At 32.7% G+C, this 26,144-nt stretch overlaps 3 protein-coding genes across 3 annotated transcripts in view; 2 read left to right on the top strand and 1 right to left on the bottom strand.

The window, feature by feature from the left end:
- The window catches only part of LOC125864709 (serine/arginine-rich splicing factor RS31-like), a 100,127-nt gene that overhangs the window by 25,044 nt on the left and 48,939 nt on the right, over positions 1 to 26,144 (bottom strand). The gene's annotated exons all lie outside the window — the stretch shown is intronic.
- On the top strand, positions 3,845 to 9,199 carry LOC125864708 (protein TILLER ANGLE CONTROL 1-like). The gene is made up of 5 exons (XM_049544749.1): positions 3,845 to 3,922; positions 4,040 to 4,076; positions 4,179 to 4,801; positions 6,294 to 6,450; positions 8,971 to 9,199. The coding sequence occupies exons 1-5, from the start codon at positions 3,917 to 3,919 to the stop codon at positions 8,982 to 8,984; spliced, it is 837 nt and encodes a 278-aa protein (XP_049400706.1). The 5' UTR covers positions 3,845 to 3,916; the 3' UTR covers positions 8,985 to 9,199.
- LOC125865501 (uncharacterized) lies at positions 14,872 to 15,618 on the top strand. Its single transcript, XM_049545696.1, has one exon. The coding sequence runs from the start codon at positions 14,872 to 14,874 to the stop codon at positions 15,616 to 15,618; it is 747 nt and encodes a 248-aa protein (XP_049401653.1).

The raw sequence follows: 26,144 nt of genomic DNA, 5'->3' as shown, positions 1-26,144 counted from the left end.
TCAACAACACAACCAATCATTTTCAGAATTAAAAACGAGTTTGGAGTGTGGGGGAAAGGACCAACCCCAACACTAAGAACTCACATACCTAGTAGGGATCACCCCCGATGATATCCACGATGATCTCCTTGCTTGATCTTCCCTTTCTCCTCTTCTTCTTCTCTTCTTTCTCTCTTATCTCTCAAGCCCTAACTCTCACTCTTTTAAAATGGGACAAACTGATCTAAAAATCAGTCTAACACAACAATATAACCAAAATAATTGGTTAGGGAAAAGACCAAAATACCCTTAAAATTTCCGGACGGATTTCTCTGCCAACTGCCCAACTTCCAAAGGGCATAACTCCCTCATATGAACTCGAAATCAAGCAAACTCAGTGGTGTTGGAAAGACCATTCCACAAGCTTCGCAAACATAACTGGAACTACTCCTAAATCATCCTGAGCTAGGTGTTATGACTGCTCAAAGTTGGCCAAAAACTCACTTTTTCCCACACTTAACCAAATTTCCAGATTCTGAACTTAGCCAAATTTCCAGATTCTGAACTTAGCCAAATTTCTAAATTCTGAATTTTTCCAAAAATGACTACTTCCAATTTCAAGCTTCTTCATATTCATGTTAAATTGTCGGATGTTATATCATCAATCTTGACTTAACCAACACATGAAGCATGTCCCATGTGATCACAACAACATATATTAGTTCACTCATGGAACTCATACCCAAACTGTTAGTGTACTAGCATGGTACCCGAGTTAATCATAGTTAATGTACCGATATGGTATCCAAGTCAACTATCAATCACAAACAATATGCACAATCACAATCACAGTGAACAATCACACTTGAAGCCACAAATAAATTAACAGGTTCATATGAGATTTAGTAACAAGATATCATTTCATATTCACCCCTTATGGGTTTTCTGCATGTATTGCACAAGTAATAGTATAAAGTAGTTAACATGAAAATATTACATGCATTGGAAATAAACAACAATTACCTACCTCGAATCAAGTCGTGAAAACTCTAAAGAATTCAAGCTTTCCCCTATTGCAAGACCTTGACTTGTTCTTGATCTAAAATAATAATAAATACAACAATCAATAATGAATGACCTAATAACACCCGAATTATACTCAAATCTTAACCCTAGGACAAATTCATGATCATTATACCCAATCAAGACCTTTCCCACCATAATTCCAAGTTAAAACCCTCACATAAAGTTGACCACCATTGCTCTAGGGTTTAAGAATCAATTTACATGTTAAGAGTGTAATTAACTTACCTTTATAAAAGAGAATGATGAAAATGCCCTAGGTCGATTTTGGGACTTTTCTGCACAAAAATCTGACTAAGTCCACTATAATGGCCCAACCTGATATAGCAACCCACATGCTACAACGGAAATTAATTTATCCTGCTATTGCGGTATGACACTTGCTATAGCGGCTTGTATGGAGGCAGAAACTCATAAATCCTCCCCAGTTACTTTATTTCGCAACAAACCTTCAAACCTTGACGTTCTATACTACCCCTTCACTCCATGTTTGATATTGAGAGTCCCATTTACCCGAATTTGATTTCGAAAGGCCTTATGGGGTTCCTTAATGTCTTAAGTACTAGAAAACATGATCTAAGCTTAGACATTATCCCCAATCCCTTCCCCGATCTCCCTAATCCCCACATTGTTAAGATTTCAACTGAGACTGGCCTAACCTAAGATTTTTAAGTTACTACTCAAAAAGTTTTCTGATCCAAATCTTTCACCATTGGTCTACTCATAATGATCGAAAGGGGTCATTACAAAAAATCTTTAATTTGGATCCCAAAATTAAGGGGTAATTAACTAATTTGAACTTATCCATGTAGTTATTCGCTTTTTGAATTGAAATCCATTTTCTGAAATTAAAAATCTTGGTTTTGATACTTTGATGGTCACTGAAATTCTTTTGATGACTTATGTTGAACAAATATCAATCTAATCTGATTGATCGTAAAGCCTATAACAATAGAACCGAAAAAAGTATACAAACAATTTTTTCTATTGTAATTACTAGTATTTTATATTTGTATTATATTAATATCAGCGTATATTCGTATCAATGTGATTTTCATTATTGATGAAATTTTTTATTTGGAGAATAGACTGGTGATCTCCTTATATGGACTTGGACAATTCTCCCTCTAGAGTTAGTTTTTGAGGTTGAGTTAGACCCATGCGTAATATCTTTACATGGTATCATAGTCACCAGGTCCATTTCCGTTTGGGCTCTCGATACACGCTCAAATTAGGCCTGAATGTGAAGGGGAGTGATAGAGTAGGTCAAAGCTTCACATTGATTGGAGAATGGACTGATGATCTCCTTATATGGACTTAAGTAACCTTCCTCTCTGTTGAGTTAAGCCTAAATACTATATCTTCACGGCTACAAACTGTTCCAACTAAGCCGATATATGAAAGTCTCTTTATTACACTTTATATATACACTCTAATATAGGGGTGTACAAAATCGAACCGAAAACCGAGTCAAATCGAAAAAAAAACCTGACTAGTGATTTGGTTTGACTTGGTTTGGTATTGGGAAAAAAAACCCGACTATATTTGGGAGTCAAACCGAAAAAAAATCCGACTAGTGGTTTGGTTTGACTTGGTTTTGTATTGGAAAAAAATCCGACTATATTTGGGTTGGTTTGGTTTTAACTAAAAAAACCAACCCGACATTATATATGTAATTTTAAAATTTTATTTTATACAAAAAAATATTTACTTTGATATAATTTTAAAATATTTCTTATGCTATTTCATAGTTTTTATCTTTTAATATATTATTTCAAGTTTAAAACTTAGAATTCGGAATGGTCCAATAAAGATTATAGTTCATAGATGTTGATACTTATAATAAAACTTAAATCAAAATCAAATTAATACTAATACAAAAAGAAAATCAATTCAACATTGGTTTAGACAATTAAAATACATTGGTTTAGACAATTAAATACATAATCTAATTTTAATTTTCCTTAAATATCTAGTAATGTAACTAATACCTATTAAACTTATTTTAGCATGATTTAGTACTTTTTAAATTATGATAATTTTCATTATGACTTTGCAATATTTATTTTATACGATGATTTCATTATTATTTTTTATTGAATATTTTATTGTCATCAGTACTCATCTCATATTTTGTGTTATTTTCTTAAGAAACATCTTAGATAATTGTATTTTGGTTGGACTAAAGAAATATTTGGAGCATAAGTTAATTATATGTTTGTATGCAAACTTAAACGAGAAAATCCAAAAATCTGGAAAAAAAAATCCGAGGTTTATTAGTTTGGTTTGATTTATAAATTTAAAAATTCGACACAATGGTTTGGTTTGGTATTTGAAAAATCCAAACCAACCCTAGGTTGAAAAACCCGAAAAAATCCGAATTTTATTAGTTTGATTTGGTTTATAAATTAATTTTTTTTACACAAATGGTTTGGTTTGATATTTGAAAAATCCGAACCAACCCGGTAATGTACACCCCTACTCTAATATATATAATTAAATTATTTTTTCTCAAATATCTCATTTAAAAGGTAGAGGGGCAATAACGTCATTTGGAGACACTTGGGCACCATCGATGAAGCCATAGAGATGAAACCTAACGTAGTATTTTGATGAAACATGTCATGCCATGCAATCTCCAAACATTGCCTATACTTATAGGGGCCCTAATGTAGTTTCTTCCCCTTTAACACGTGTCAAGATCTCAAACCATCTACCAAATATGACCACATATTTTGTTTTCCAAATGGCATTAGTTATTTACTGTGTAACATACATTTTCCAACTCCAGTCAACTCACATTCCCACTACTCAATCAATTGAACAAATCACAAAAGAGAAAAAAAAAAACCCAATGAAGGTACAAATTTCAAAAATTCAATTATAGTGTGTTCTTTCTTCTTTTCTTATCCATTGTTCTATTAGAGTACTTCTTATAATAACTTCTATTTGTTGCACTTTTTTCTTGTATTTTTAGATCTTCAATTGGGTGCATCGCAAATTTCATCAAAAAGGTGATGCTATATTAGCCACGAATTTCATCGCTAATTTATAATTAGCAGTTCATAGCCTACATTATTTATCTGTCGCTAATTCCTGTGTTTTATATTTGGCAGATGGGAGGAAAGATATTGATGAACTAAAGATTAGCAATGAAATTATTGGTCATCATGACACACAAATTCTTCTTCAAGATGCCTCATTTGCACATATGTTAGACATTTGGAATGGAGGAATACTTACAATTGGCACATTTGGATTTGATCCACTCATGAAAAATGTTCAAGATCAACAGAGTGTCATAGACATTGAATCCCTAGAGGAAGAGGAAGAATTAGAAGAAGAAGAATACTATTCAGTGGAAAATGAAATTCAAGAATGTGAAATTCCATTTAATGATCATGAGGGAATTAATGAAGAATTGTACCCTTTAATATATGAAAATATTGGAGATGAAATGATTTATAATGAGGACATTATTGAGTCAAACAACAACTCATCTACTGATCAGACCAATACTAAGATGATGAAAAAAGAAAGGATCACTCTAGCAGATTTGTTCTCTGCTGATTCTGATCATCATCACCGTAAGGCGGATCGTCGTTCTGCAAACAAAATTACAGAGTCAGACATTTTCACTAAGAAGTCTAATTCGTCTCCACAAGTCAAAAATGGACTTTCTTTCGCCAAAAAGCTCATTCCACGTGTCAAGGACGAGCCGATCCAAAAGCTACAAAAAGTGAGTAAAAGTATTTATATTTTTATTTACTTTTTTTTTTTAAAATATAATTGTGGTGTTCGGTGTCACCTCCCACCAGCAACAGACAATAGGTAACTCCATGTTTTTTGTCTCCCGCTGAGTTTTAACATGAGACTTTAGGATTCTCAACGACTTCATTGACCACTAAGCCACATCTTTAAAGTAAATTTAACTTTCTTCCATCGAAAATATAAATTAAATTTTACAAACACTAACGTTATTAAAAAATAATTACTTTATCATATCAAATTACATTACAACAAAAACAACATTTAGCGGCAATAAATATAGACATTAATAAAGAGTGCTTAAGTTTTTACCCTCATTAGTTAAGTGTCATTAGAACCAATGTCGCTAAAGGCTTTAAGGACATATACAAAGAGTGCTAATTGCCGCTAAAAAAACATATTTAGCGGCAATTAAGCTATTGTCGTTAATTAATTACTGCTAATTAGGGGTGGCATAAATACCAGAAAATCGAAAAACCGAACCGAACTGAACTAATTCGGTTCTTCGGCTTTTCGATTCGGTGTCGGTGTTATTTTTTCGGAAGTTCGGTTCTTCAATTCGGTGTTCTGTGTAAGGGTCTCAAAACTTTGGTGCACGGAAAAGCAGAATTTTTTTTTTATATATATATGGTCATTCTCTTAACTAAAAATTAAAAATTCAATCAACAATTAAATCATTCATGAACAAATCAAAGTAACACCAAATGTACAATTCAATAGGTAACTTGAAATATTAATTTCCAAGAGAAACTCAAACATATTTCTACCAATGTACATTCACTTGTTTTTCTTGATAAATTGTTGGAGGCACAATGTTCTTGATAAAGACAAATATAGTCTTTTAGTTAGCACAATAGGTGTTCCACAGTAATACGCATCATTCCTTAACATAGTTTTAAATTTCTAAATATCTTATACTTTATCCTTATTTTATTTTTCATTCACACCGAAAAACCGATTTAAAAACACCGAACCGAACCGAATTAGTTTGGTTTAATATACGGTGCACGCTTTTCTAAAATTGAAAACCAAAAAACCAAACCGAAGTTTGATAAAATCGAACCGAAGAGCCAAACGCCTACCCGCTAATAATATTTTTGATGTAGTGTTAAAGGTAACTACATGTAATTATTCGTAAGCAAAACAACCTCGAAGAATGTTGTTAAAGTGGAATTCATAATTTAAAAGAGAGAATTCTTTTACATATAATCAATATGTAAAAGTTAAATATTTTTCTTTTCTTTTCTTTTGCGTGCATGCAATGCAGGGGCGGAGTCACAATGCAAGTTAAACGCTCTGTGCTCGTAACTCAGTAATTTTAGTTAAAACATTGTAGAATTTGTGTTAAAAGTTTCATTTAGTATACGTAAATAATGATTCAGAACAACTCATAAATTAAAAATTCTGACTCCATTATTGTCTAATCAAATTTAATCAATTGTGATAAATTAAATGTTTTGTAGTTGATGACGAAAGTGTTGAAAAGGAAGGTTCATCCAGATATTGAAACCAAATTGGGCAAAAACAACAGTCAAGTGAAAGCAGGTAGCATGCTTGGTCTTTCATGCGTTAAACACGTCAGGGTTGAATCATCTGTTTCTCTTCTCCTAACTGATCAAGGTACGTACTATCCTTTTCAGACTCCACGTGTGAAATTATACTGAATATATTATTATTATTGCATGCATACTGAATGGTTTGATTTAGAATAACAAATAATTTCGGGATAAATTGTAAAATTATTTTATCTCATATTTAATATAATTTTGGATTCCAAAATTCATAATAACTAATCTCAAGATAAAATAATATAATGACAAATATGTCCTTTCCCAAAGCTTTTCTCTCAAAGTTATTAATATTTACTGAGTAATAAAAATATATTCATTAGATTATCCCATCATTATTTTATTCTGATTCGATTATTATAATCTTAAAATAACTTATTTTGAAATCAATTAATCTTTTGTTGCTCAATTTCCATGTAGCGCGACATGGTCAAACTGATAATACATAAAGTAACACATTTTTCGCTGTAAATCCTCCTTTCTTTGTTTTCTTCTATCTGTTTCTTGGAATCTTTTTATTTATAGTACATTTTTCCCTTTTTTGTGTAGTGCTAGACCAAAGGTTAAAAATAGAGTTAGGCCCAATATTGATTTGACATGGTATTAAAGCCACACCTAAAGTGGGTCCTAGGAAATCGAATAGTTGCCTGAGGTGGAAATTACAATTCGTATCCATGAATCTGCACGCATTGGATCAAATAATGGAACCCTGAATAAAGAATGTCTAGCTTTAGATGTGAGGGGATTATGAATGGAATGTCCCACATTTTTGAATGATATGGAATCTTGAGGTTCTTATAAGGCTTGAATAATCATTTTTTCTTTGAGCTAATTTTTGAGTTGTTAGTTACGTCGAAGATCAAATTTAACAAATAACATATAAAGCGTTTTTTTTTCACTCAGTGTTCGAATTTCGTATTTGAGTCAGATTATATTTGGATCGCGCATTGCATAATTCATTTTGGGGACAACACTACAATGATTGTTTGGTGGAGTAACAAATAAGTACTTATGGATCGTTTGGTCATTGATTAGAGTTTTATAGATATTAGTAATGTAGAATTTTGCAGAGTTTATTTATTATTTATTTTATTTTCACCTTGCATTAAATAATACATAAATTAACTCATACCTTACAATTATATAGAATTGTTAACTAAAAATTAAACAACATAGCTAACGTGCTAAGTTTTATACATAACAAATAAAAATGCTATCAAATATGATACTAAGTATATTAATTTAATACATAAATAATTAATTTCCTAACCATTAAGTAGTAACTCCTTAATTCTTTGTCCAAGGCTTATTTATGGGCTAGAAAGCTAGGTCTATGCTATAGTATAAAAATAAAAAGATTTGACACTAGTTTTAAGGCTATTTAATAGAACTTGAGTGTTATTACGTGGCCGAGCTACGACTCCATGCTCGAAGCTCAAGGTTGATTGGTGTCAGACTGAAAATCGTTGTGAGTGCACTGTGCACTTCAGCTAGAAATTGAGCTATTACGGGGATAAAAAGGGTCCCTCGTCTCCTTTTTAGACAATTCTTCTCTCATGAGTTATTTTTCAAGATTGATATAGTCCCAAGATCCATTTTCTTACGTGGTATCAGAGTCAGTCTCATCCCAATTCATTGTTTCTGATGTTGGGACACCCATATTATCTTGTCCACGCTTAAAGTGTCCACTCTTGGGTGATGCGCGGGTGTTGGAGTCTTACATTAGTGGGATATGAGGTTTTCGGTCTCCTTATATGATCTTGAGCAATCCTCTCTTCATGAACTAGCTTTGGAGATTGCGTTAATCCAAGATTCATTTATGTATCAGAGTCAGACCCATCCAATTCATTATTTCCTATGTTGGGTCCCCATCTTAAATTGTCCATGCTCTAGAAATGTGCAGTCCTGAATGTGCGTGGGTGCTGGAGTCCCATATCGATGGATAAAGGGTCCTTAGTCCCCTTATATGATCTTCGATAATTTTTCTCTTATGAGCTAACTTTTTAACATTAAGTTAGGTTCATGATTCATTTCTTTAATATCAGAATGCCATTTGATTTCCTATATTATTATCAATCTTTAATAACTGACTTTTTTCTCTAACATACAAATTGTTTTCCATTCTCCAGCCAAACGTAGGAAAACATTTTACAGAAAAACAATTTTCGAAAAATATTTATGTCATATCATATAATACTAGTACTTCTCTGTTTCTAAAGTTTCCAATCTTTCAATTTGGACTGCAGCTGATTATACTCTCTAAGTTTTTGTCAGTAGTCTTTTAGTAGGAATATTTATTATCCTTATCTAAGAGGAAACGTTAAATATAACTATAGTACAAAAGGGATATATGGAGCTATGACGTAACCAATAAGTTTATTGTCATGTGACTAAAATGTCACAATTTTGAACTTTAGAAATAACCTCTTGTAGAAATGTAGGATAAAATTGCGTATAATAGACTTTTGTGGTCCAGTACTTTCCCATACTCCACGTATAAACACTTTTTTAATGATCATATATCTCCATTGCAATGATATATTTTTTTCTTTTTTTCCCCTCATTTTTGCAGATCTCACGGCCTAAGCTGACCTATTCCAATTCAATTACTTGCTTTCATTGGCTTGGGGATGAAATGAATGAATTAATAATGTTTGTAAGATTATTGTTTGAATTGTTTGTAAAATTTTCAATATTGTGAACAGCTAGATCATGTGATCCTGTTATTTTTCATGGCTTTTGGCCTGTGTCGTGTGTGACAAAAAGGTTTTAATATTGGTGTTGAATTTAGGGTTTGATTTTGTCTGATTGTTTATTATTTGGATTTTGGAATTACCTTAAGTGTTTTCTTCTAGCTAATAATTAATCAGCAGTGATTATTATGCACTTTATAAAGAAAAGAGAAAGTTTAGCTACTTAATTAATTAAGAAAAAGGAACATCAAATTGAATGATTCTTATCCAAATTACAAATGACAATATCAATTTGTATTAGTTATTTCGAGTGATGATTGATGTTTGGATCATAACACAAGTAATGAAAGATATATTGGATAACAACTATTACTTGGCTTATAGTCCAAACATTGTTAGATATTTGTCTCTAATCTAAAATTTCAGTTGTCTTCCTCCCTTCGCTCTATAACTGAATAAAAGGACGAAAAGCCAATCTTTGGATTAAAGAAATAAACCGGCATGTTTAGAAATGAGACGTCATTTACGAGTTTCATGTTGAACAAAGTAAGATGAACAGAAGAAGTATACTTAACGTGCGAAGGATCCGTTGAGAGTTCTATTTTTCATATAGATCAATGGGTACACTGATCTCCGTGTGAGATTTCTTTTGTCATTTTCTTTTTACTCAATTTCTACTCATCAGCTTGAAAAGAGATCTCTCGTCGTGCATTAAAGTTTCATAAGGTTAAATGTTTTTTTTAGTTAAATTATCTAGCTACTAACATTATTCGAGACCCACTCATTAGCAACTTTAGTCTAATGAGCCTCTTACTCAAGGCCCACTCCTATTGAGCCTCTTAAACCCTATCTCTCTCTCTCTCCTTAAACACACAAATTATTAAGAAAAATCAAATTCTTATGTGGGGTTGTTAGATAATTTTGCCCTTGTCCTCCATCGATTATGTAAGAATTTTTAATGGAATTTAGTAATTTGAGGCAACTCGACTCATGTCTAAAGGTTTTAAATTAAGGGTGTGTTTGGTGTGAAGGAAAATATTTTCCATAAAAAATGTTTTTCTTGGAAAATAAGTTCGTTTCTAACTTATTTTCATGTTTGGTTGGTGAGTGAAAAATATTTTTTAATGTTTGGTTGGTGAATGAAAAATCATTTTCTAGAAAATATCTTTTATTTCTGGCGGGAGAGTAGAAAATATTTTTTAGGAAAATAGTTTTTGATTCGGAAACAATTCTGAATAATTGATCCAGGATCCTGCCCCGACACCGAACTAGGACACGACCCGACAATCGATTCGGAATCTAACCCTGAGATCTAACATATGACCTGACTCTAACTTTTAATCAACACTCAAGGTTCTACGCGTACCATAATCTTGGCTACAATGGATTTTCCCTACCTTAGGTTAAGCCCAAACCCTTCCCTAGGGTGACAACTACCGATTTTAAGGCCTAAGAATCTCAATACCAAGTTAGGAAAGCAAGTTACATACCTTTACAAAAGATTTTTATGATAAAATGATGAGTTTCGCCCTAGGTCGTCTCTGCACTCCTCCAAAATTACCCATTTCACAATGCACCTACAAACCTTGACGTTTCAGACCAACTCCTTCGCGCCAAATTCGATATCAGGAGTTTAATTTACCTGAATCCAATTCTTTAAAGTCATGCAGACTCCTTAACGTCTTAGCTAAAAGGCAAACCAACTCTACTTAGACATTTCACCCAATCCCTTCTCAGAATTTCCCTAAACTCCATCTCGCTCAGATTTTGTTCAAGCTTAGCCTAGTCTAAAATTTTCATCTCAGTACTCCAGAAGTTTTCTCGCCCTATTTCTATTACGATTAGCTTACTTATAACAACAGAAAGGATCGTTACATCAATGCATTTTTATAAAGTGATATTTTTTATTAAATATCTGTATGGATTAACCTGAGGAATTTAAGAGTTAGGGAAAGAAATAATCTATTTGTAAACTCATTAAATTTTTGTATGGACTAAAACAGACACCTAGATTGTCTGAAGCACTAATAAAGCTTGAGTTCAGATAAAGTGAATAAGCTCACTCTCTGTTCATCATAAAGACATCACAAGCAAACAAACAGATCTGCATATTTTCATCAAACTAATTGATTAAATAAGATACAATCACTAAAGAATATGTGATAGTTTAAATTCATCAACAAGCGCAACCTATAGTTGTTTCCCTGCTACTAACTATTCGAGTAATTTCCTCTGAAACAACAAAAATGGAGCGGAAGGGCTGCCAATAACACAACTGTGACACTATAACCACCTTCTCCTACTTGATGCTATTAATTCAAAAATATTTCATTCTAACAAACTTGTCATATGAAATTGCTTCAGCAGCATGCATGGCTTTTTCTGTCAAGCCTTTTCAAGTACTGTTATATATGCGGCAACTTCATTGTGTCTATATAAAAAAAAATGTCATCACATGAATTTTAAAGTGGAAATAGATACAACAGATCTCAACATGTATAACTCTTCTCTCTTTTAGGAGGGACAAACCTTGTCCTTAGGTGGGTGGCATCACACATGTACAGATGAACCATCAATTAAGCCGCGTCAAATTTTGTAAAAGAAAACTTATAAGTTGAACGTATTGATATAAAAAACATTTGGTCAAGAAACTAATGATGAAATGAAAAATGAAGTTCATACCTCACTTTATTTTTAACAAATGTAAAAGAAAGCCAATTTCTCATCCAGGTTGGGTTGAATGCGACAATTTGTACTCCCTTAACCCTAAAACACATGAACTACTCAAGTCTCAATTTGCTGAAAATATTTCACAAGTCGAATATGTTGATGTAAACAAAGGAATCACATATTATCTTCAACTTTTGCTACAAATGCAAAGAAGATTTTCTCAGGTAAAGAGAAACCTAGATGGATAAATAAACGACATGAAAATAGTAGTTAAGGAAGTCCATGTTCTACCCAAAAAAATCATCATATACTAACCAAAAATAGAAGAATTTTGCTAACATGTGAACTGGAACAGCCAACCCAACCAATTTTGAAGAGGAAAGAACTGAACTCCTCTTTTGAGAGAAGCGGTGGCCCTTGAATTATGTATTTGATTATTAAAATTCAAAACATAAGCTATTGATTTTTGGCACTTCAACTACTCACACTAAAACGACTAAAGTTTAACCCAATAAATGGCTTAATATCAATTAAAAATGTCTGAAGTTTGGTCCTTCGAAGGCTACAACTTCCGTGTGTTTGGTCAGGGGCGGAGCCAACATATACTTAGGAGTTCATCCAAACTCTCTTCAGCGAAAAGTATTACTCTTATATATCGTTAACATTATTTTTTGCATATATATAGAAGATGTCGAACCCCTTAGACTAGTTCGTGTGTTAATTTCTCCATATTTTGAACCTTTTTTTTGAAAATTCTGGCCTCGCCACTGTGTTTGGTATGAAGGAAAATGTTTTCTTCAAAAATAAGTTGATTTCTAACTTATTTTCTCATATTTGGTTGGTAAATAGAAAATATTGTGTTTAGTTGGTGAATGAAAAAAGCATTTTTCAGAAAATATATTTTATTTTTTGTTAGGGAGTAGAAAATATTTTTTGGTTTGGTGGGGGGTGGGGGGGGGGGGGTTCTGGGGGTTGGTTTAGAAAATGTTTTCCTTACTTTTTTAAGGAAAGTAATTTTTCTTAAATTTGAGAAAAATAAGTTGATTTGAAAAATATTTCAAAAGATTTAAGCCAATCAAATATGAAAAAGTTGGAAAACATTTTTCAGAAAATGTTTTCTTTCTACCAAACACACCAATAAATTCAAAAACAAGAATTTATATTATGCCACACAACGAAAAAAATGCAACAAAAGTTATGATAGCTAGAAATGGATTTGTGAGTCCTTTCGTTTTCTTCTTGTTGTTTATGATTTTGTTATTTTAACTTTTTTTTTTGTTTTAGAAATAGTTACATACATGAGAAAATTCAGTCGTTAATGTCTGAAGTTATCGTCAAGATCACAACTCTCAATACAAATGTTCAAGTTTGGCCTTGTCTAGGGAATAGTTTTAGTATAATTTTTTTTAAAAAAAAATTATCTTCATAAGTCATACTAAATTTTTGACAAAAATGTCCGATATTTGGTATTCATAGTGCCTGTGGGAATAAAATCTTGGCAGCAACTAATTTGGCAGCCACTTTGTTGAAATTACTTGTCACAAATGTGAAAGTTGATAGCCATATTTGTGGAAGTTGGTGGTCAAAGTTTGGTATAGTTTTGGTAGAGTTTGGCAGCCAAATTTTGTGGAATTTGACTACCATATTTATGTCACCAATGATGTAATCAAGAGGTTCAAAAACTCTATAAATAGAGTAGTAATTGAACACTTGAAGACACACCAAAAATAGAGAAGCAATAGAGAGTAGAGAGAGTAATCCGCAAACAATTTCTTAGTTTGTGAGAAAATAGTAGGGGTGTACATGATCGAGTTGGTTCGGGTTTTTCAAATATCAAACCAAACCATTTGTGTAAAAATTTTAAATTTTTAAACCAAACCAAACTAATAAAATTTGGATTTTTTCGAGTTTTTCAACCTCGGGTTGGTTCGGGTTTTTCAAATACCAAACCAAACCATTGTGTCAAATTTTTAAATTTAAAAATCAAACCAAACTAATAAACCTCGGATTTTTTTCAGAGTTTTGGATTTGTTTGGTAAAGTTTGCATACATACATATAATTAACTTGAGCTCCAAATATTTCTTTAGTCCAACCAAAATACAATTATCTAAGGTGTTTCTTAAGAAAATAACACAAACTATGAGATGAGTATTGATGACACTAAAATATTCAATAAAAAATAATAATGAAATCATTATATAAAATAAATATTGCAAAGTCATAGTGAAAATGATCATAACTTAAAGGAACTAAATCATGCTAAAATAAGTTTAATAAGTATTAGTTACATTACTAAATATTTAAGGAAAATTAAATTAGATTATGTATTTTAATTGTCTAAACCAATGTAAAACTAAAGAACAAATATTCAATAATATTATCATTCTTAGTGTTGAATTGATTTTCTTTTTGCATTAGTATTAATTTGATTTTGATTTAAGTTTTATTATAATTATCAACATCTATGAACTATAATCTTTATTGGACCATTCCGAATTCTAAGTTTTAAACTTGAAATAATATATTAAAAGATAAAAACTATGAAATAGTCTAAGAAATATTTTAAAATTATATCAAAGTAAATATTTTTATGTATAAAATGAAATTTTAAAATTACATATATAATGTCGGGCTGGTTTGGTCTCGGGTTGGTTTTTTTAGTTAAAACCAAACCAACCGAAATATAGTCAGTTTTTTTTTTCAATATCAAACCAAGTCAAATCAAATCACTAGTCGGTTTTTTTTTCCGGTTTGACTTGATTTGCGTTGGTTCAGTTTTCGGTTCGATTTTGTACACCCCTAGAAAATAGTGTTGAAGTAATATAATTGTGAGTTGTAAGAAATAAAAGAGTGTTGTGTAGTAGTCTTTTGACACTACCAAGTTTTTCATCAATATTATTGTATTACTTATTCGGGTATCATATTTACCCCATTTTAATATTTGCGTCATTGTTACTCTCTTCTTATTGCTATTTAGTTTGGACATTATCTTGGATGTGATTATCAATTTGTCCAACAACGTGGTATCGGAGTCTTGGCAAATAATAGTCCGTTGTCCTTTCAGTACCCCTGTCTCACAAGAGAAAATTATGAAAAATGGTGTCTACGAATGAAAGTCATTATTGGCTCTCAAGATGTTTGGGACATTGTAGAGAAAGGGTATACAAAGTCCGTTAATGAGGAAACTTTTCCCTCAAATGAAAAGAAGGTCGTGTTAAAGACAAGAAAGAAAGATCAACATGCCCTCACTCTTATCCATCAATGTTTGGATGATGGCATGTTTGAGAAGGTGGTTGATACAACCACCTCAAAAGAAGCTTGGGATATTTCACAAAATTCTCTCCAAGGAGTTGATAAAGTAAAGAAGATAAAACTTCAAACTCTAAGGGCTGACTTTGAAGTTTTAAAAATGAAAGAATTTGAATCCATTTTGGATTTCTGTTCAAGATTGATGGTTGTTGTAAATCAACTAAGAAGATACAGGGAGGAAGTAGATGATGTGCGTGCGGTAGAAAAGATCCTCCGTTCTTTAACACCTAATTTTTATTATGTGGTGTGTGCTATTGAGGAGTCTAAAGATTTAGACTTTATGACGGTAGAACAATTAGAAGGTTCTTTACTAGCCCACGAAGAGAAAATGAAAAGGAGAAAAAAAGAGCCACATTTGAATGTGAGAAAAGTTACAAAGGAAATGGACAATGGCGAGGCCATGGAGGTCGTGGAGGCCGTGGAAGAGGAAGAAGTTATACCAATAAATTCAACAATGAAGATACGAGTCAACAATCATTCAAAGGTCGTGATCGTGGTCAACGAGGAGGTAGAGGACGTGGAGCTTACCAAGGTACAAATGAAATGAGGTATGCCAAATCTAAAATTGAGTGTTATAAATGTCATAAAATTGGACATTACTCTTGGGAATGTCGTAGTAATGTTGAAGAGAAAGTTAATCTTGTTGACAACAACAAAGATGAAGATGAATCAATATTGTTATTAACACTCAAAGAAGAAGATAAATATGATTGCAGCTCATGGTATCTGGACAATGGAGCAAGCAATCATATGTGTGTCAAAAAAGATAAATTTGTGGGGATAAAGAAGACGGTGAAAGATAATGTGTCTTTTGGAGATACATCAAAGATCCAAATTGAAGGGATCGGTACGATTCTGATATCCTGTAAAGATGGTGGCCATAAATTGATTAACAATGTTTATTATGTGCCAAAATTGAGAAGTAATATTTTGAGTTTGGATCAACTTCTTGTAAAAGGATATGATATTCATATGAAAAATATGCATATTTGGCTTAGAGATTCAAGTAACAACTTAATTGCTAAAGTTCATATGGCAAATAATAGGTTGTTTCATTTGAATCTTAAAATCATGGATGCAAAGTGTTTGAAGGCCAATGTACAAGATGACACATGGAGTTGGCATATAAGATTTGGGCACTTGAACATTGAAGCGCTCAAATCAATGGGAGACAAGAACATGGTTGATGGGATACTGTCAATCAACTATCCAAATCGATTGTGTGATGCTTGTCTTCTTGAAAAACATGCAAGGAGGAGTTTTTCAAAGGAGACTACATCAAGAACAAGTGAGTCACTTCAACTTGTACATGCCGATGTGTGTGGTCCAATCGATCCACCTTCTTTTGATAAAAGAAAATACTTCTTACTCTTTATTGACGATTTCAGTAGAAAGACTTGGGTATACTTCTTGAAGAAAAAATCTGAAGTTTTTGTTGCCTTTAAAAATTTCAAAGCACTTGTAGAAAAAGAAAGTGGCTATGAAATAAAAGTATTAAGGTCCGATAGAGGAAGTGAATTCACTTCAAAAGAATTTAATGACTTTTATAAATCTCATGGAATTCGTCACCCTCTAACGGTACCTTACTCTCCCCAACAATATGGAGTTGTAGAAAAAAAAATAGAACAATTCTTAATATGTCTAGATGTATGTTGAAAGCTAAACATCTACCAAAAGAATTTTGGACCGAGGCTGTTTCTTGTGCAGTTTATTTAAGCAACATGTCTCCAACAAAAAATGTACGGGATCAAATGCCTCAAGAAGCATGGAGCGGAAGAAAGCCAAGTATCAAGCATTTGAGAATCTTTGGGAGCATATCATATGCTCATGTTCCACATCAAAGGAGAGCTAAATTTGACGATCGGAGTGTCAAGTATGTGTTTGTTGACTATGACGGAAGTTCAAAATGCTATAAATTGTACAATCCAAGCAATAACAAGGTGGTGGTGAGTCGTTATGTTGAATTTGATGAAGAAGCATCATGAAATTGGGAGGCTCCAGAATAAAGAACATATGATTTTCTTCCATACTTTGGAGATGAAAAAGAATAGGAGATCATGACACTTGCACAGGATGCAACCCCATCTTCTTCACCAGGAAATGTTGCATTTCCGTCTTCTCAAGAGAGTTCAAGTGAAAGATCACATAGGATGAGGAGCATCCAAGAACTCTATGATGACACAAAAGAAATTACTAATTTTGATTTTCTGTGTTATCTCTTTGCTGATAGTAAACCAATGAATTTTGATAAAGCTGTTACTAACAAAAGGTGGAGACAAGCCATGAAGGAGGAGACCTAGTCAATAGAGTATAACAACATTTGGGAGTGAACGACTCTTCCCATGGATCATCGAATAATATGAGTCAAATGGATATACAAGGTGAAGAAAAATGACCACAGAGAGGTAGAGAGATACAAAGCAAGACTTGAGGCTAAAGACTACAAACAAAGGCATGGCATCAACTACGACGAAGTCTATGCGCCTGTTGCCTGCATGGAGACTATCCGTCTATTGATCTCTTTAGCGGCGCAAATAAAGCGGAAAATCTATCAACTAGATGTCAAATCAGCATTCTTGAATGGATATCTTGAAGAAGAAGTCTATGTTGAGCAACTATTGAGTTTTGTGGTTAAAAATCATGAAGATCAAGTGTTGAGGTTGAAGAAAGCCTTATATGGATTGAAGCAAGCTCCACGAGATTGGAATAGTTGCATTGACAAATACTTTCAAGACAATGAGTTTACTCGTTGTCTCCATGAATATGCTCTTTACATTAAAGTTCATACTAATGAAGATATTCTACTTGTTTGTCTTTACGTTTATGATCTCATTCTAACGGGCAACAACTCAGTTTTATTTGAAGCTTTCAAGAAAGCTATGTTCTTTGAGTTTGAGATGATGGCTATAGGGCTCATGTCATATTACTTGGACCTAGAAGTAAAGCAAATGGAGGAAGGTATATTCATATCTCAAGAAAGTTATACAAAAGAGATTTTGAAGAAGTTCAATATGTTTGATTACAACCCTATGAACACCCCAATGGAAAGTGGAACAAAATTGTCAAAGTTTGATGATGGAGAAAAGGTGGACTCCACTCTGTTCAAAATCTCGTAGAAAGTCTAAGGTACTTGACATGTACGAGACCAGATATACTTTTTGTGGTTGGAGTAGTAAGTGGCTTCATGAAAGCTCCTACCTCCACTCACTTGAAGGTCACTAAAAGAATTCTTCATGACCTAAAAGGTACGATCGACCTTGGACTATTTTATTCTTCTTCTAATGATTTTAATCTTGTGGGATATTGTGATAGTGATTATGCGTGAGATGTTGATGATAGAAAAAACACATCTGGTTTTGTGTTTTTCTTGGGTGATTGTGTTATTTCTTGGAGTTCAAAGAAATAATCAATTGTTACTCTCTCGACTTGTGAAGCTGAATATGTGGCAGCGACATCATGTACGTGTCATGCTATTTGGTTGAGGAGATTATTGAAGGAACTCAATTTGCCACAACTTGAAGCCACAATAATTTGTGTTGATAACAAATCTGTGCAAGCACTTGCCAATAATCCAGTGTATTATGATCGAAGCAAGCACATAGACACAAGGTATCACTTTATTCGAGAATGCATTGCCAAGAAAGAGGTAGAGCTCAAGTATGTGAAATCTCATGATCAAATTGCGGATATCTTTACAAAGCCTCTCAAGTTTATAGATTTTTAGAGGTTGAGATCAAGATCAAGGCTTGGAATAAAGAAGTAAAATCAAAATTAAGGGAGAGATTTGTCGGAATAAAATCTTGGAAGTAACTAATTTGGCAGCCACATTTATTGAAATTACTTGCCACAAATGTGAAAGTTGGTAGCCACATTTGTGGAAGTTGGTAGTCAAAGTTTGGTATAGTTTTGGTAGAGTTTGACAGCCAAATTTTGTGGAATTTGGCTACCACATTTATGTCACTAATGATGTAATCAAGAGATTTAGAGTAGTAATTGAACAGTTGAAGACGCACCAAAAGTAGAGAAGCAATATAGAGTAGAGAGAGTAATTCACTACTTAGTTTTTTAGAAAATAATGTGGAAGTAATATTATTGTGAGTTGTAAGAAATAAAAGAGTGTTGTGTAGTACTCTTTTGACACTACCAAGTTTTTCATCAATATTATTGTATTACTTATTCGGAAATCATATTTACCCCATTTTAATATTTGGTGTCGTTGTTACTCTCTTCTTATTGCTATTTACTTTGGATATTATCCTGGGTGTGATTATCATTTTGTCCAATAGTGCCACCCTTAAACAACTGTCACTAAAATTAAAATTTGTGTCAAACTTTGTATAACAAAATTTGTATAACTGTTTACACTTCAGATATTTGTAATTGTATAAATTCATTATTTCGAGTTTATAAAAAAATAATTGAATTATACAAATATACTTGCGAATTATACTAATGAGGCAACTTAAATTGTAGCTACAACATGTAAATATGCAAACTATAGCTATTTGAGAAAGTTCCTCAAAGAAAATTGGGCTTATGGTTGTGCAAAGCAAGGATGCTGTCCATCCTAATCATAGAAGTCCATTAAGCAAAAGGGACAATTTTTTTTTGCATACATATAGGAGCAAACCCGTGGATAAAAATGCATTTATTGTAGTGAGTATCACTATTGTATACACGACTTCTCAAAGTATTTCTTGCATTAAAAAATGAAAATAACGTGATGGAGCAAATTTATGCTCCTTCCATACATGTGAAAACAATTTTTCAACAAAAATATTTTTTGTAGATGTAATATATCAATATTATATATAGAGTGTATAATCATGTATATATGATGTATAACTGTGTATAATATATATATATATATATATATATATATATATATATATATATATATATAATGATAAAACAGAAATCAAAAAAGATTTTACTACAACGACTGCTCATAGATACTACTTATAGTGCATACAATCACTTCATATCAAGTTAAACTTGTCAAATATTTTATCTTTTTGTAATGGTGATAATGATATGAATATTGAACATCTTTACAACAAAAAAATAATTTTTTGAGAATACAGTTACTACAAATAATGATGAATATATTTAGTGGACCATTCCAAAAACATAACAAAATTCCAAAGCACAAAAAACAAATTAAGAATGGAATGGTGTGCATGCCTTGAATTTTTGTTAAGTTTTTGGAATGGTCCACTAAAGATATTCATCATTATTTGTAGCAAGTGTATTTTCAAAAAAATTAATCTTTTGTTGTAAAGATGTTCAATATTCATATCACTATCACCATTACAAAAGATAAAACACTTGACAAGTTTAACTTGAGATGAAGTGATTGCCTGCATTATTAAGTAGTAACTATGAACAGTCATTGTATTAAAATCTTTTTTGATTTTTTTTAAATTTTTATTATTATATATCAATTTGTATGTATCTATTATTTCATCCTTATTATAATCTGCGTGTTCTTAAACTATATCAACAAATTCAATTATTATGCTAAATCAATGATATAGGGGTAATTATGATTGATAAAAGATCATTTTCTTTGTTTTATAGTTTATATCTTTTCCTAGTATTTTCATGATGCAGCAACAACGATTATCACAATAACACCAATAAGAACAAACATAATTTACACTTTGAATTGGTTGGATGTACTATATGATATTATATCTTTGAATTGGTTTATTATTCTGAAGAAATGTCCCTTAAAACAGTGGAAAGGTCACTTATTAGATTTTAAATAATATTGCTATATACTGGTGTGTATATATTTGGGAAAGTTACATTTGACAAAGGTACGTATATGACACATTTTGATTATGAAATTGATACTAAATGAATCCATCAAAAAGTCCTTTTTCTAGTACCTTAGTATAGTAATTAGAATGGTAATACCAACTAGTAAGTACTTTTTTATCGTTAATCAGAGGTCTTGGGTTCAGACATGAATCTGAATTTAATTAGTCGGACTCCAATGCGGATAAATCTGCTAGGTTGATACCAATGTAGCAACCCAATCTTTGTGATCAATGTGAGTGTCCATCAAAATGTATATACATATATTTCTTCAAAGGTTACCGTAAATTGATGAATTCCATTATAAAAGTATCATAAATTTGTCAGAATTTTGTGACGAACATGTCTATAAATAATAAATATTTTGCTACAACTTATAAAAAGAAAATGAACACGCAAACTATAAACCTATAAAAGTACATCAAACTTGTATAATCTAAAATATCCTATTGAATTGATATTAGTTGTCCTACTTTAATTAATAGTGTTTGATTTCTTAGGAAAATTGAAGTACTAGAGGGAATTTTGGAAAGTATGTCACGCATATTATATATTTTGGTATGTATATAAAGATTTATTAAATTTGACATAGTACTAGTGACATGTGTCATGCTTCTACCAAGTGGTCCTAGGTTGTATAGTACTAATGAGGGAGTAATAGAGCATTATTTGTATCTTGGAATATGTTGGAGTGTTGACCCCAAAAGGTTATAATGAGCTTGCAAGATAAGGCTACTTTAGGCGTGCTACTAGGTAGTCTAGGGATGACAATGGGGTGAGGCAGTACGGGTTGAGCTTAACCCGCTAAATTTTTAATTCGCTCTGTTTTGTATAATATTTTTTTTTCATTTTCAATTTACCCCACCTCTGCATGAACCCGCCCCGCATAATTTTTTTTAATATTTTCCTTGTCTAGTTAAGCTTGATACTAAAAATATAATTTATAAAAATAAATTCATTATATTATTAAGTTCTGTTAATTTAATAGTATAGTGACTTAAAATTTTATTTTTTAGAGGTCAATTGGAAAACATGTAAGAAATTGTATTATTTTTTATTGAACCACTTTATTTACTATCTTGAAATTTAGTAGTTTTAAAGAAATTATCTTAATAAATAATGTTCTATCACTCTTATAACATGTAAAGTTAAAAAATAAATTTGAATCCACATAAAATCACATATACCCGCAACTCGCTCCGCCCACATCAGTTACCCACTTCAATGTGCCCCGCCCCATTGCAATCCCTACGATCGAGAGATGGAGGACTTATTGAAAATAATATCCCTGCTCCCAATAACAAAATCGTTATAATTCATGAAGTACTTGATGACACTAAGTAACATGGTGGAATGGAACGAAAAAGAGCTCCATACACTATATCCCTAAGTCATTCACTTCATTTCGCTGCAAACTCTACCATTAAACATTCAACTCTCTTAACACTTAAAAACTTTCCCAAGCCTACCATTTTTGTCATTCAAAGTCTTTTCAAGCCTACCTTGTATGCCAAACACCACCTATACCTCACCCTAAGGTTTCATTCCAACCACCCTGGTCCTTGGCCATGTTGATTCTATTCCTTTTATTCGAAATGTTCTAAATCACTTAATAAACATATATAGTCCCAACAAATAAACTATGCGCTAGACTCTAGTCATCAGCCTGATCTAACAATTACATGAGACATGTCTAAACCGTATTCATAACCCATACCTGATTCCAACTCGTCTCTCAAGTAACCCGGACCACTCAGGAATCCTTAAGACAATGTTTAACATGCAAGCCTAGTCTACACCAAAACCATCCCTGCATTAAACACAACAAACTGGCTACTCATAGACCAACATGTGATAAATACAATATAATAAGTAAACCCGGTCCACTAAAGAATCAACATACACAAGAGAACGATCAAATATGTATCATGCATGGTATCCGAACCAACCAATAATATTTTTTACCAAGTGTGGTACTTGATCCAATCGATAATATGTATAAGGAGTAGTACCTAAGACAATCAAGAGATATTTAGTATCATGCGTGGTACCTGAGACAACCGATAGTCACACATCACAATCACAATCACAATGAATACAATTACACTTGTAACTACAAGAACATAGGGCACTTTAATGCATGGGATCATCAACAAGTTATCATTTCAAATTCTTCCCTTTGATCTCCCTAACCGCGCCTCATACAAGTCATACTAAGAAATAGTTATCACGCAGACATTACGTAACCTACAAACAATCAACCATCAACTACTCTAAAAGATTCCTTCCAGACTGTTTTCCTGCTCATGACCTGATTAACCACAAATCACCTCCCCCGAGATAACACTCAACACTACTTGTAAGGTCAACATTAGCTAATCAAGTCCATTAATATCCCAAATAACAAATAACAAGCTTGCAACCATCCTGACTTCAAGTTCAAAGAATTATGCATGTAATTCCCTGATAAAATAAAAGATATTATGTAATTAAAGACATGTCTAATTACTCGGTTAAGTCTAGCCTACCTGGACACTAAGCAAGTATCGAAGAACTTTGACACAAGAACTTCTAACTCCGTGGGTGTAACACCTTGCTGAGTGAAAGAGTTAGAATTAGAAAGAGTCATTTTTGGAAAGAATGAAAAATCTGGAAATTTGTTTAAGTTATGTTAAGTTGGAGTTTTGGGTCAACTTCAAACGACCTTAAATCCTAAATCAGGATGAGTTAGGTGTTCTACAAGATACCGTAGGAAATATCTTTGGATTATCTTTCCAACGCCACCAAGTTTGCTCAATTTTAAGTTCGTATGAGGAAGATATGACCATTGGAAGTCGGGCTGTCTAGATAAGGAAAGTCGAAACCGAATTTTTAAGGGGTATTTTGGTCTTTTTCATACCCACTTGATTTAATTTGTTTTTAGTGAATTAATCAGGGTCAAAATTGAATTGGTTTAGTTTGCACAATTGAAAATTCACGCTAGGGCTTTAGAGAGAACTCAAGAGAGAAGAGAAGAGGAAAAATAAGATTCGTCGTCTTCGTAAGGAATTGATTGCGGATTTCATCAAGGATTTGATTCTATGAGGTATGTGAGCCTTTCATAACATTGGGCTTGTTCACCCACGTTCCAAACATGTTTATTTCAGCGTTAATTCGTCCTAATAAGATTGGAAGTTTGAATGTTCTTGATGGGTGTTCTTGAATTTGGGTTGAGATTGAAGAGTTCGTGAAAGTTTAATGTTGATTATTAGAGTTACTTTGAGTTAGATTCTTGTGTATATGTTTTGGGTACCTGAATCTAAAGAGATTTTGAGAAAAATAATCGAATTTAGGCAAATTGGGGTTAGAAAATAAAGAAGGAAAAAGTCAAGCGATTCTGGAGACCCAGTCGAAGACCTGCCCCCCCATCCATTTTACATAAATCTCTCCGCGTCGCGGAGCGGTCACAGACCGTTCTGCCTCAAAATTTATTTCGCGACTAAATATTTAAATGCATCTCTGCGTCGCGGACTTGTTTCCAAACACTGATTTCTCGATCGTTTCTCATGTTTAGCTATCTAAAAACACTCCTAAACATCATGAGACCTTTCCTATCGTAAATCACAATTCTTGAATCCATAAATTCAAATTCAAAAAAAGTTAAGAGCCAAGTCTAGAAAGTTCATAGAGTCATTTCAAGAAGTCTTTTGCAAATGCTTTAATCATGTTTTAAGACTTGAGTTTTGAGTTAAGTAAGAGTAACAAATGACGTTCATTTCTTAAAAAAAAAAGTATATGGGAACTAAGTATTCCCAAAGAGTAAATGTTTTCACATTTAAACAAGAGAGGAAACACTGATTTCCGAGAGGGCCCTTGAGCTAGTTTTTGAGTAATTATCTCAAACCACAGAGAGAGTTTTTATTTTTAAACATATGAGCTGAGTATTTTGGGAGTAGTATTGAGCACCGATGTGGGGACGAGTTCATAACAACTAAATGTCTCCACAAACCATGTAGCCAACGTGGGTAGAAAAAGGGTCATACTTTTTAGATGACTCATTAGTAATTTTTAGCATAGATTAGTAGATCCACTTAGTTAAGGAGTTTTATATCCCGACAAGTTATAGGACAGTTTTGGCAGTGTAGGTGAGACACTGTATCATCACATAGCTCATAGTGATGGTTGTCGGTTTAGAAAATCCCACATAAGTATATTACTTTATTATATACCTATATATTGAGTTATTATTGTATTTTTCAAATACATTGAGTTGCTACCTATTGTTTAAATGCTTCATATAAACTGCATCTTGTCACGACCCGAGAGCACCCCCTTGTCGTAACATGACGTACTCGACCCCGAAGAGGTCTAATGCATGCCTCTTAGCTCATTTATTGCATAGACAATAGAAAATAGTACGGAATTAAAACTTTATTTAAAACCAAACTATTTAAAACTCTTTCATAAAGCAGCGAAAATACTAAGTCTCACATGGTCATCTTAAGACAAACATTAACAAGATATGGTCACGGCCCTTTACAATCGAAAATACTAGAATGTCTATTACAAAGTCTTAAACATAAAGGAACTAGAATAATAAGAGTCTTTGTCCTCGATCTATGAGGACATACCAAGTCTTGGAGGAAAACTCAATCCAAGCACTTCAACTTCTAGCTAGAAACGATCACTTGTCGGAACCTACACTTGTAGTAAAAATAGGAAAATATGGGTTAGCACACAAAAATGTACTAATTATGATGACCATGCAAAAACATGCTTTAAAAGGGACATTTTGTTGAAAGTCATGCTTTATGCCATTTTAGATAAAACTTCACGTGTACAAGTATAAGAGGCATAATACAAGTCACAACCAACATACAAGACATTATCCATATTATAGACATGTTCAACATATAAACCCATTACCTTTACTTTTTCACCTTCACCCCAAGCAACCCTCAAGTAACACTTTGTGCAATGTATGGATAGCGTCCCATACCACTATCCACACCTAAGCATCACCCTAAGGACACCAAAAGTGAACTCACCATTAATCATGCTTCATATTACAAGTAATCATGCTCAACTAGTACCAACATACAACACATAAGAACATGAGTCAAGTAAGTCATCTCATCATCTTAGGACCTATATCTAAAGTTACCCTAAGATACACCTAAGTAAGACATGAAGTGGCAGCCCATACTACCTCTTCATACACACCTAGGTGTTCCTCAAGGCTACAATAAATAAGAACCTTTACAATTCAAC

Source organism: Solanum stenotomum, chromosome 5, assembly GCF_019186545.1.
Source record: "Solanum stenotomum isolate F172 chromosome 5, ASM1918654v1, whole genome shotgun sequence".
NCBI classification, from domain to species: Eukaryota; Viridiplantae; Streptophyta; class Magnoliopsida; order Solanales; family Solanaceae; genus Solanum; species Solanum stenotomum.
This window is presented reverse-complemented; position numbering and strand designations above follow the sequence as displayed.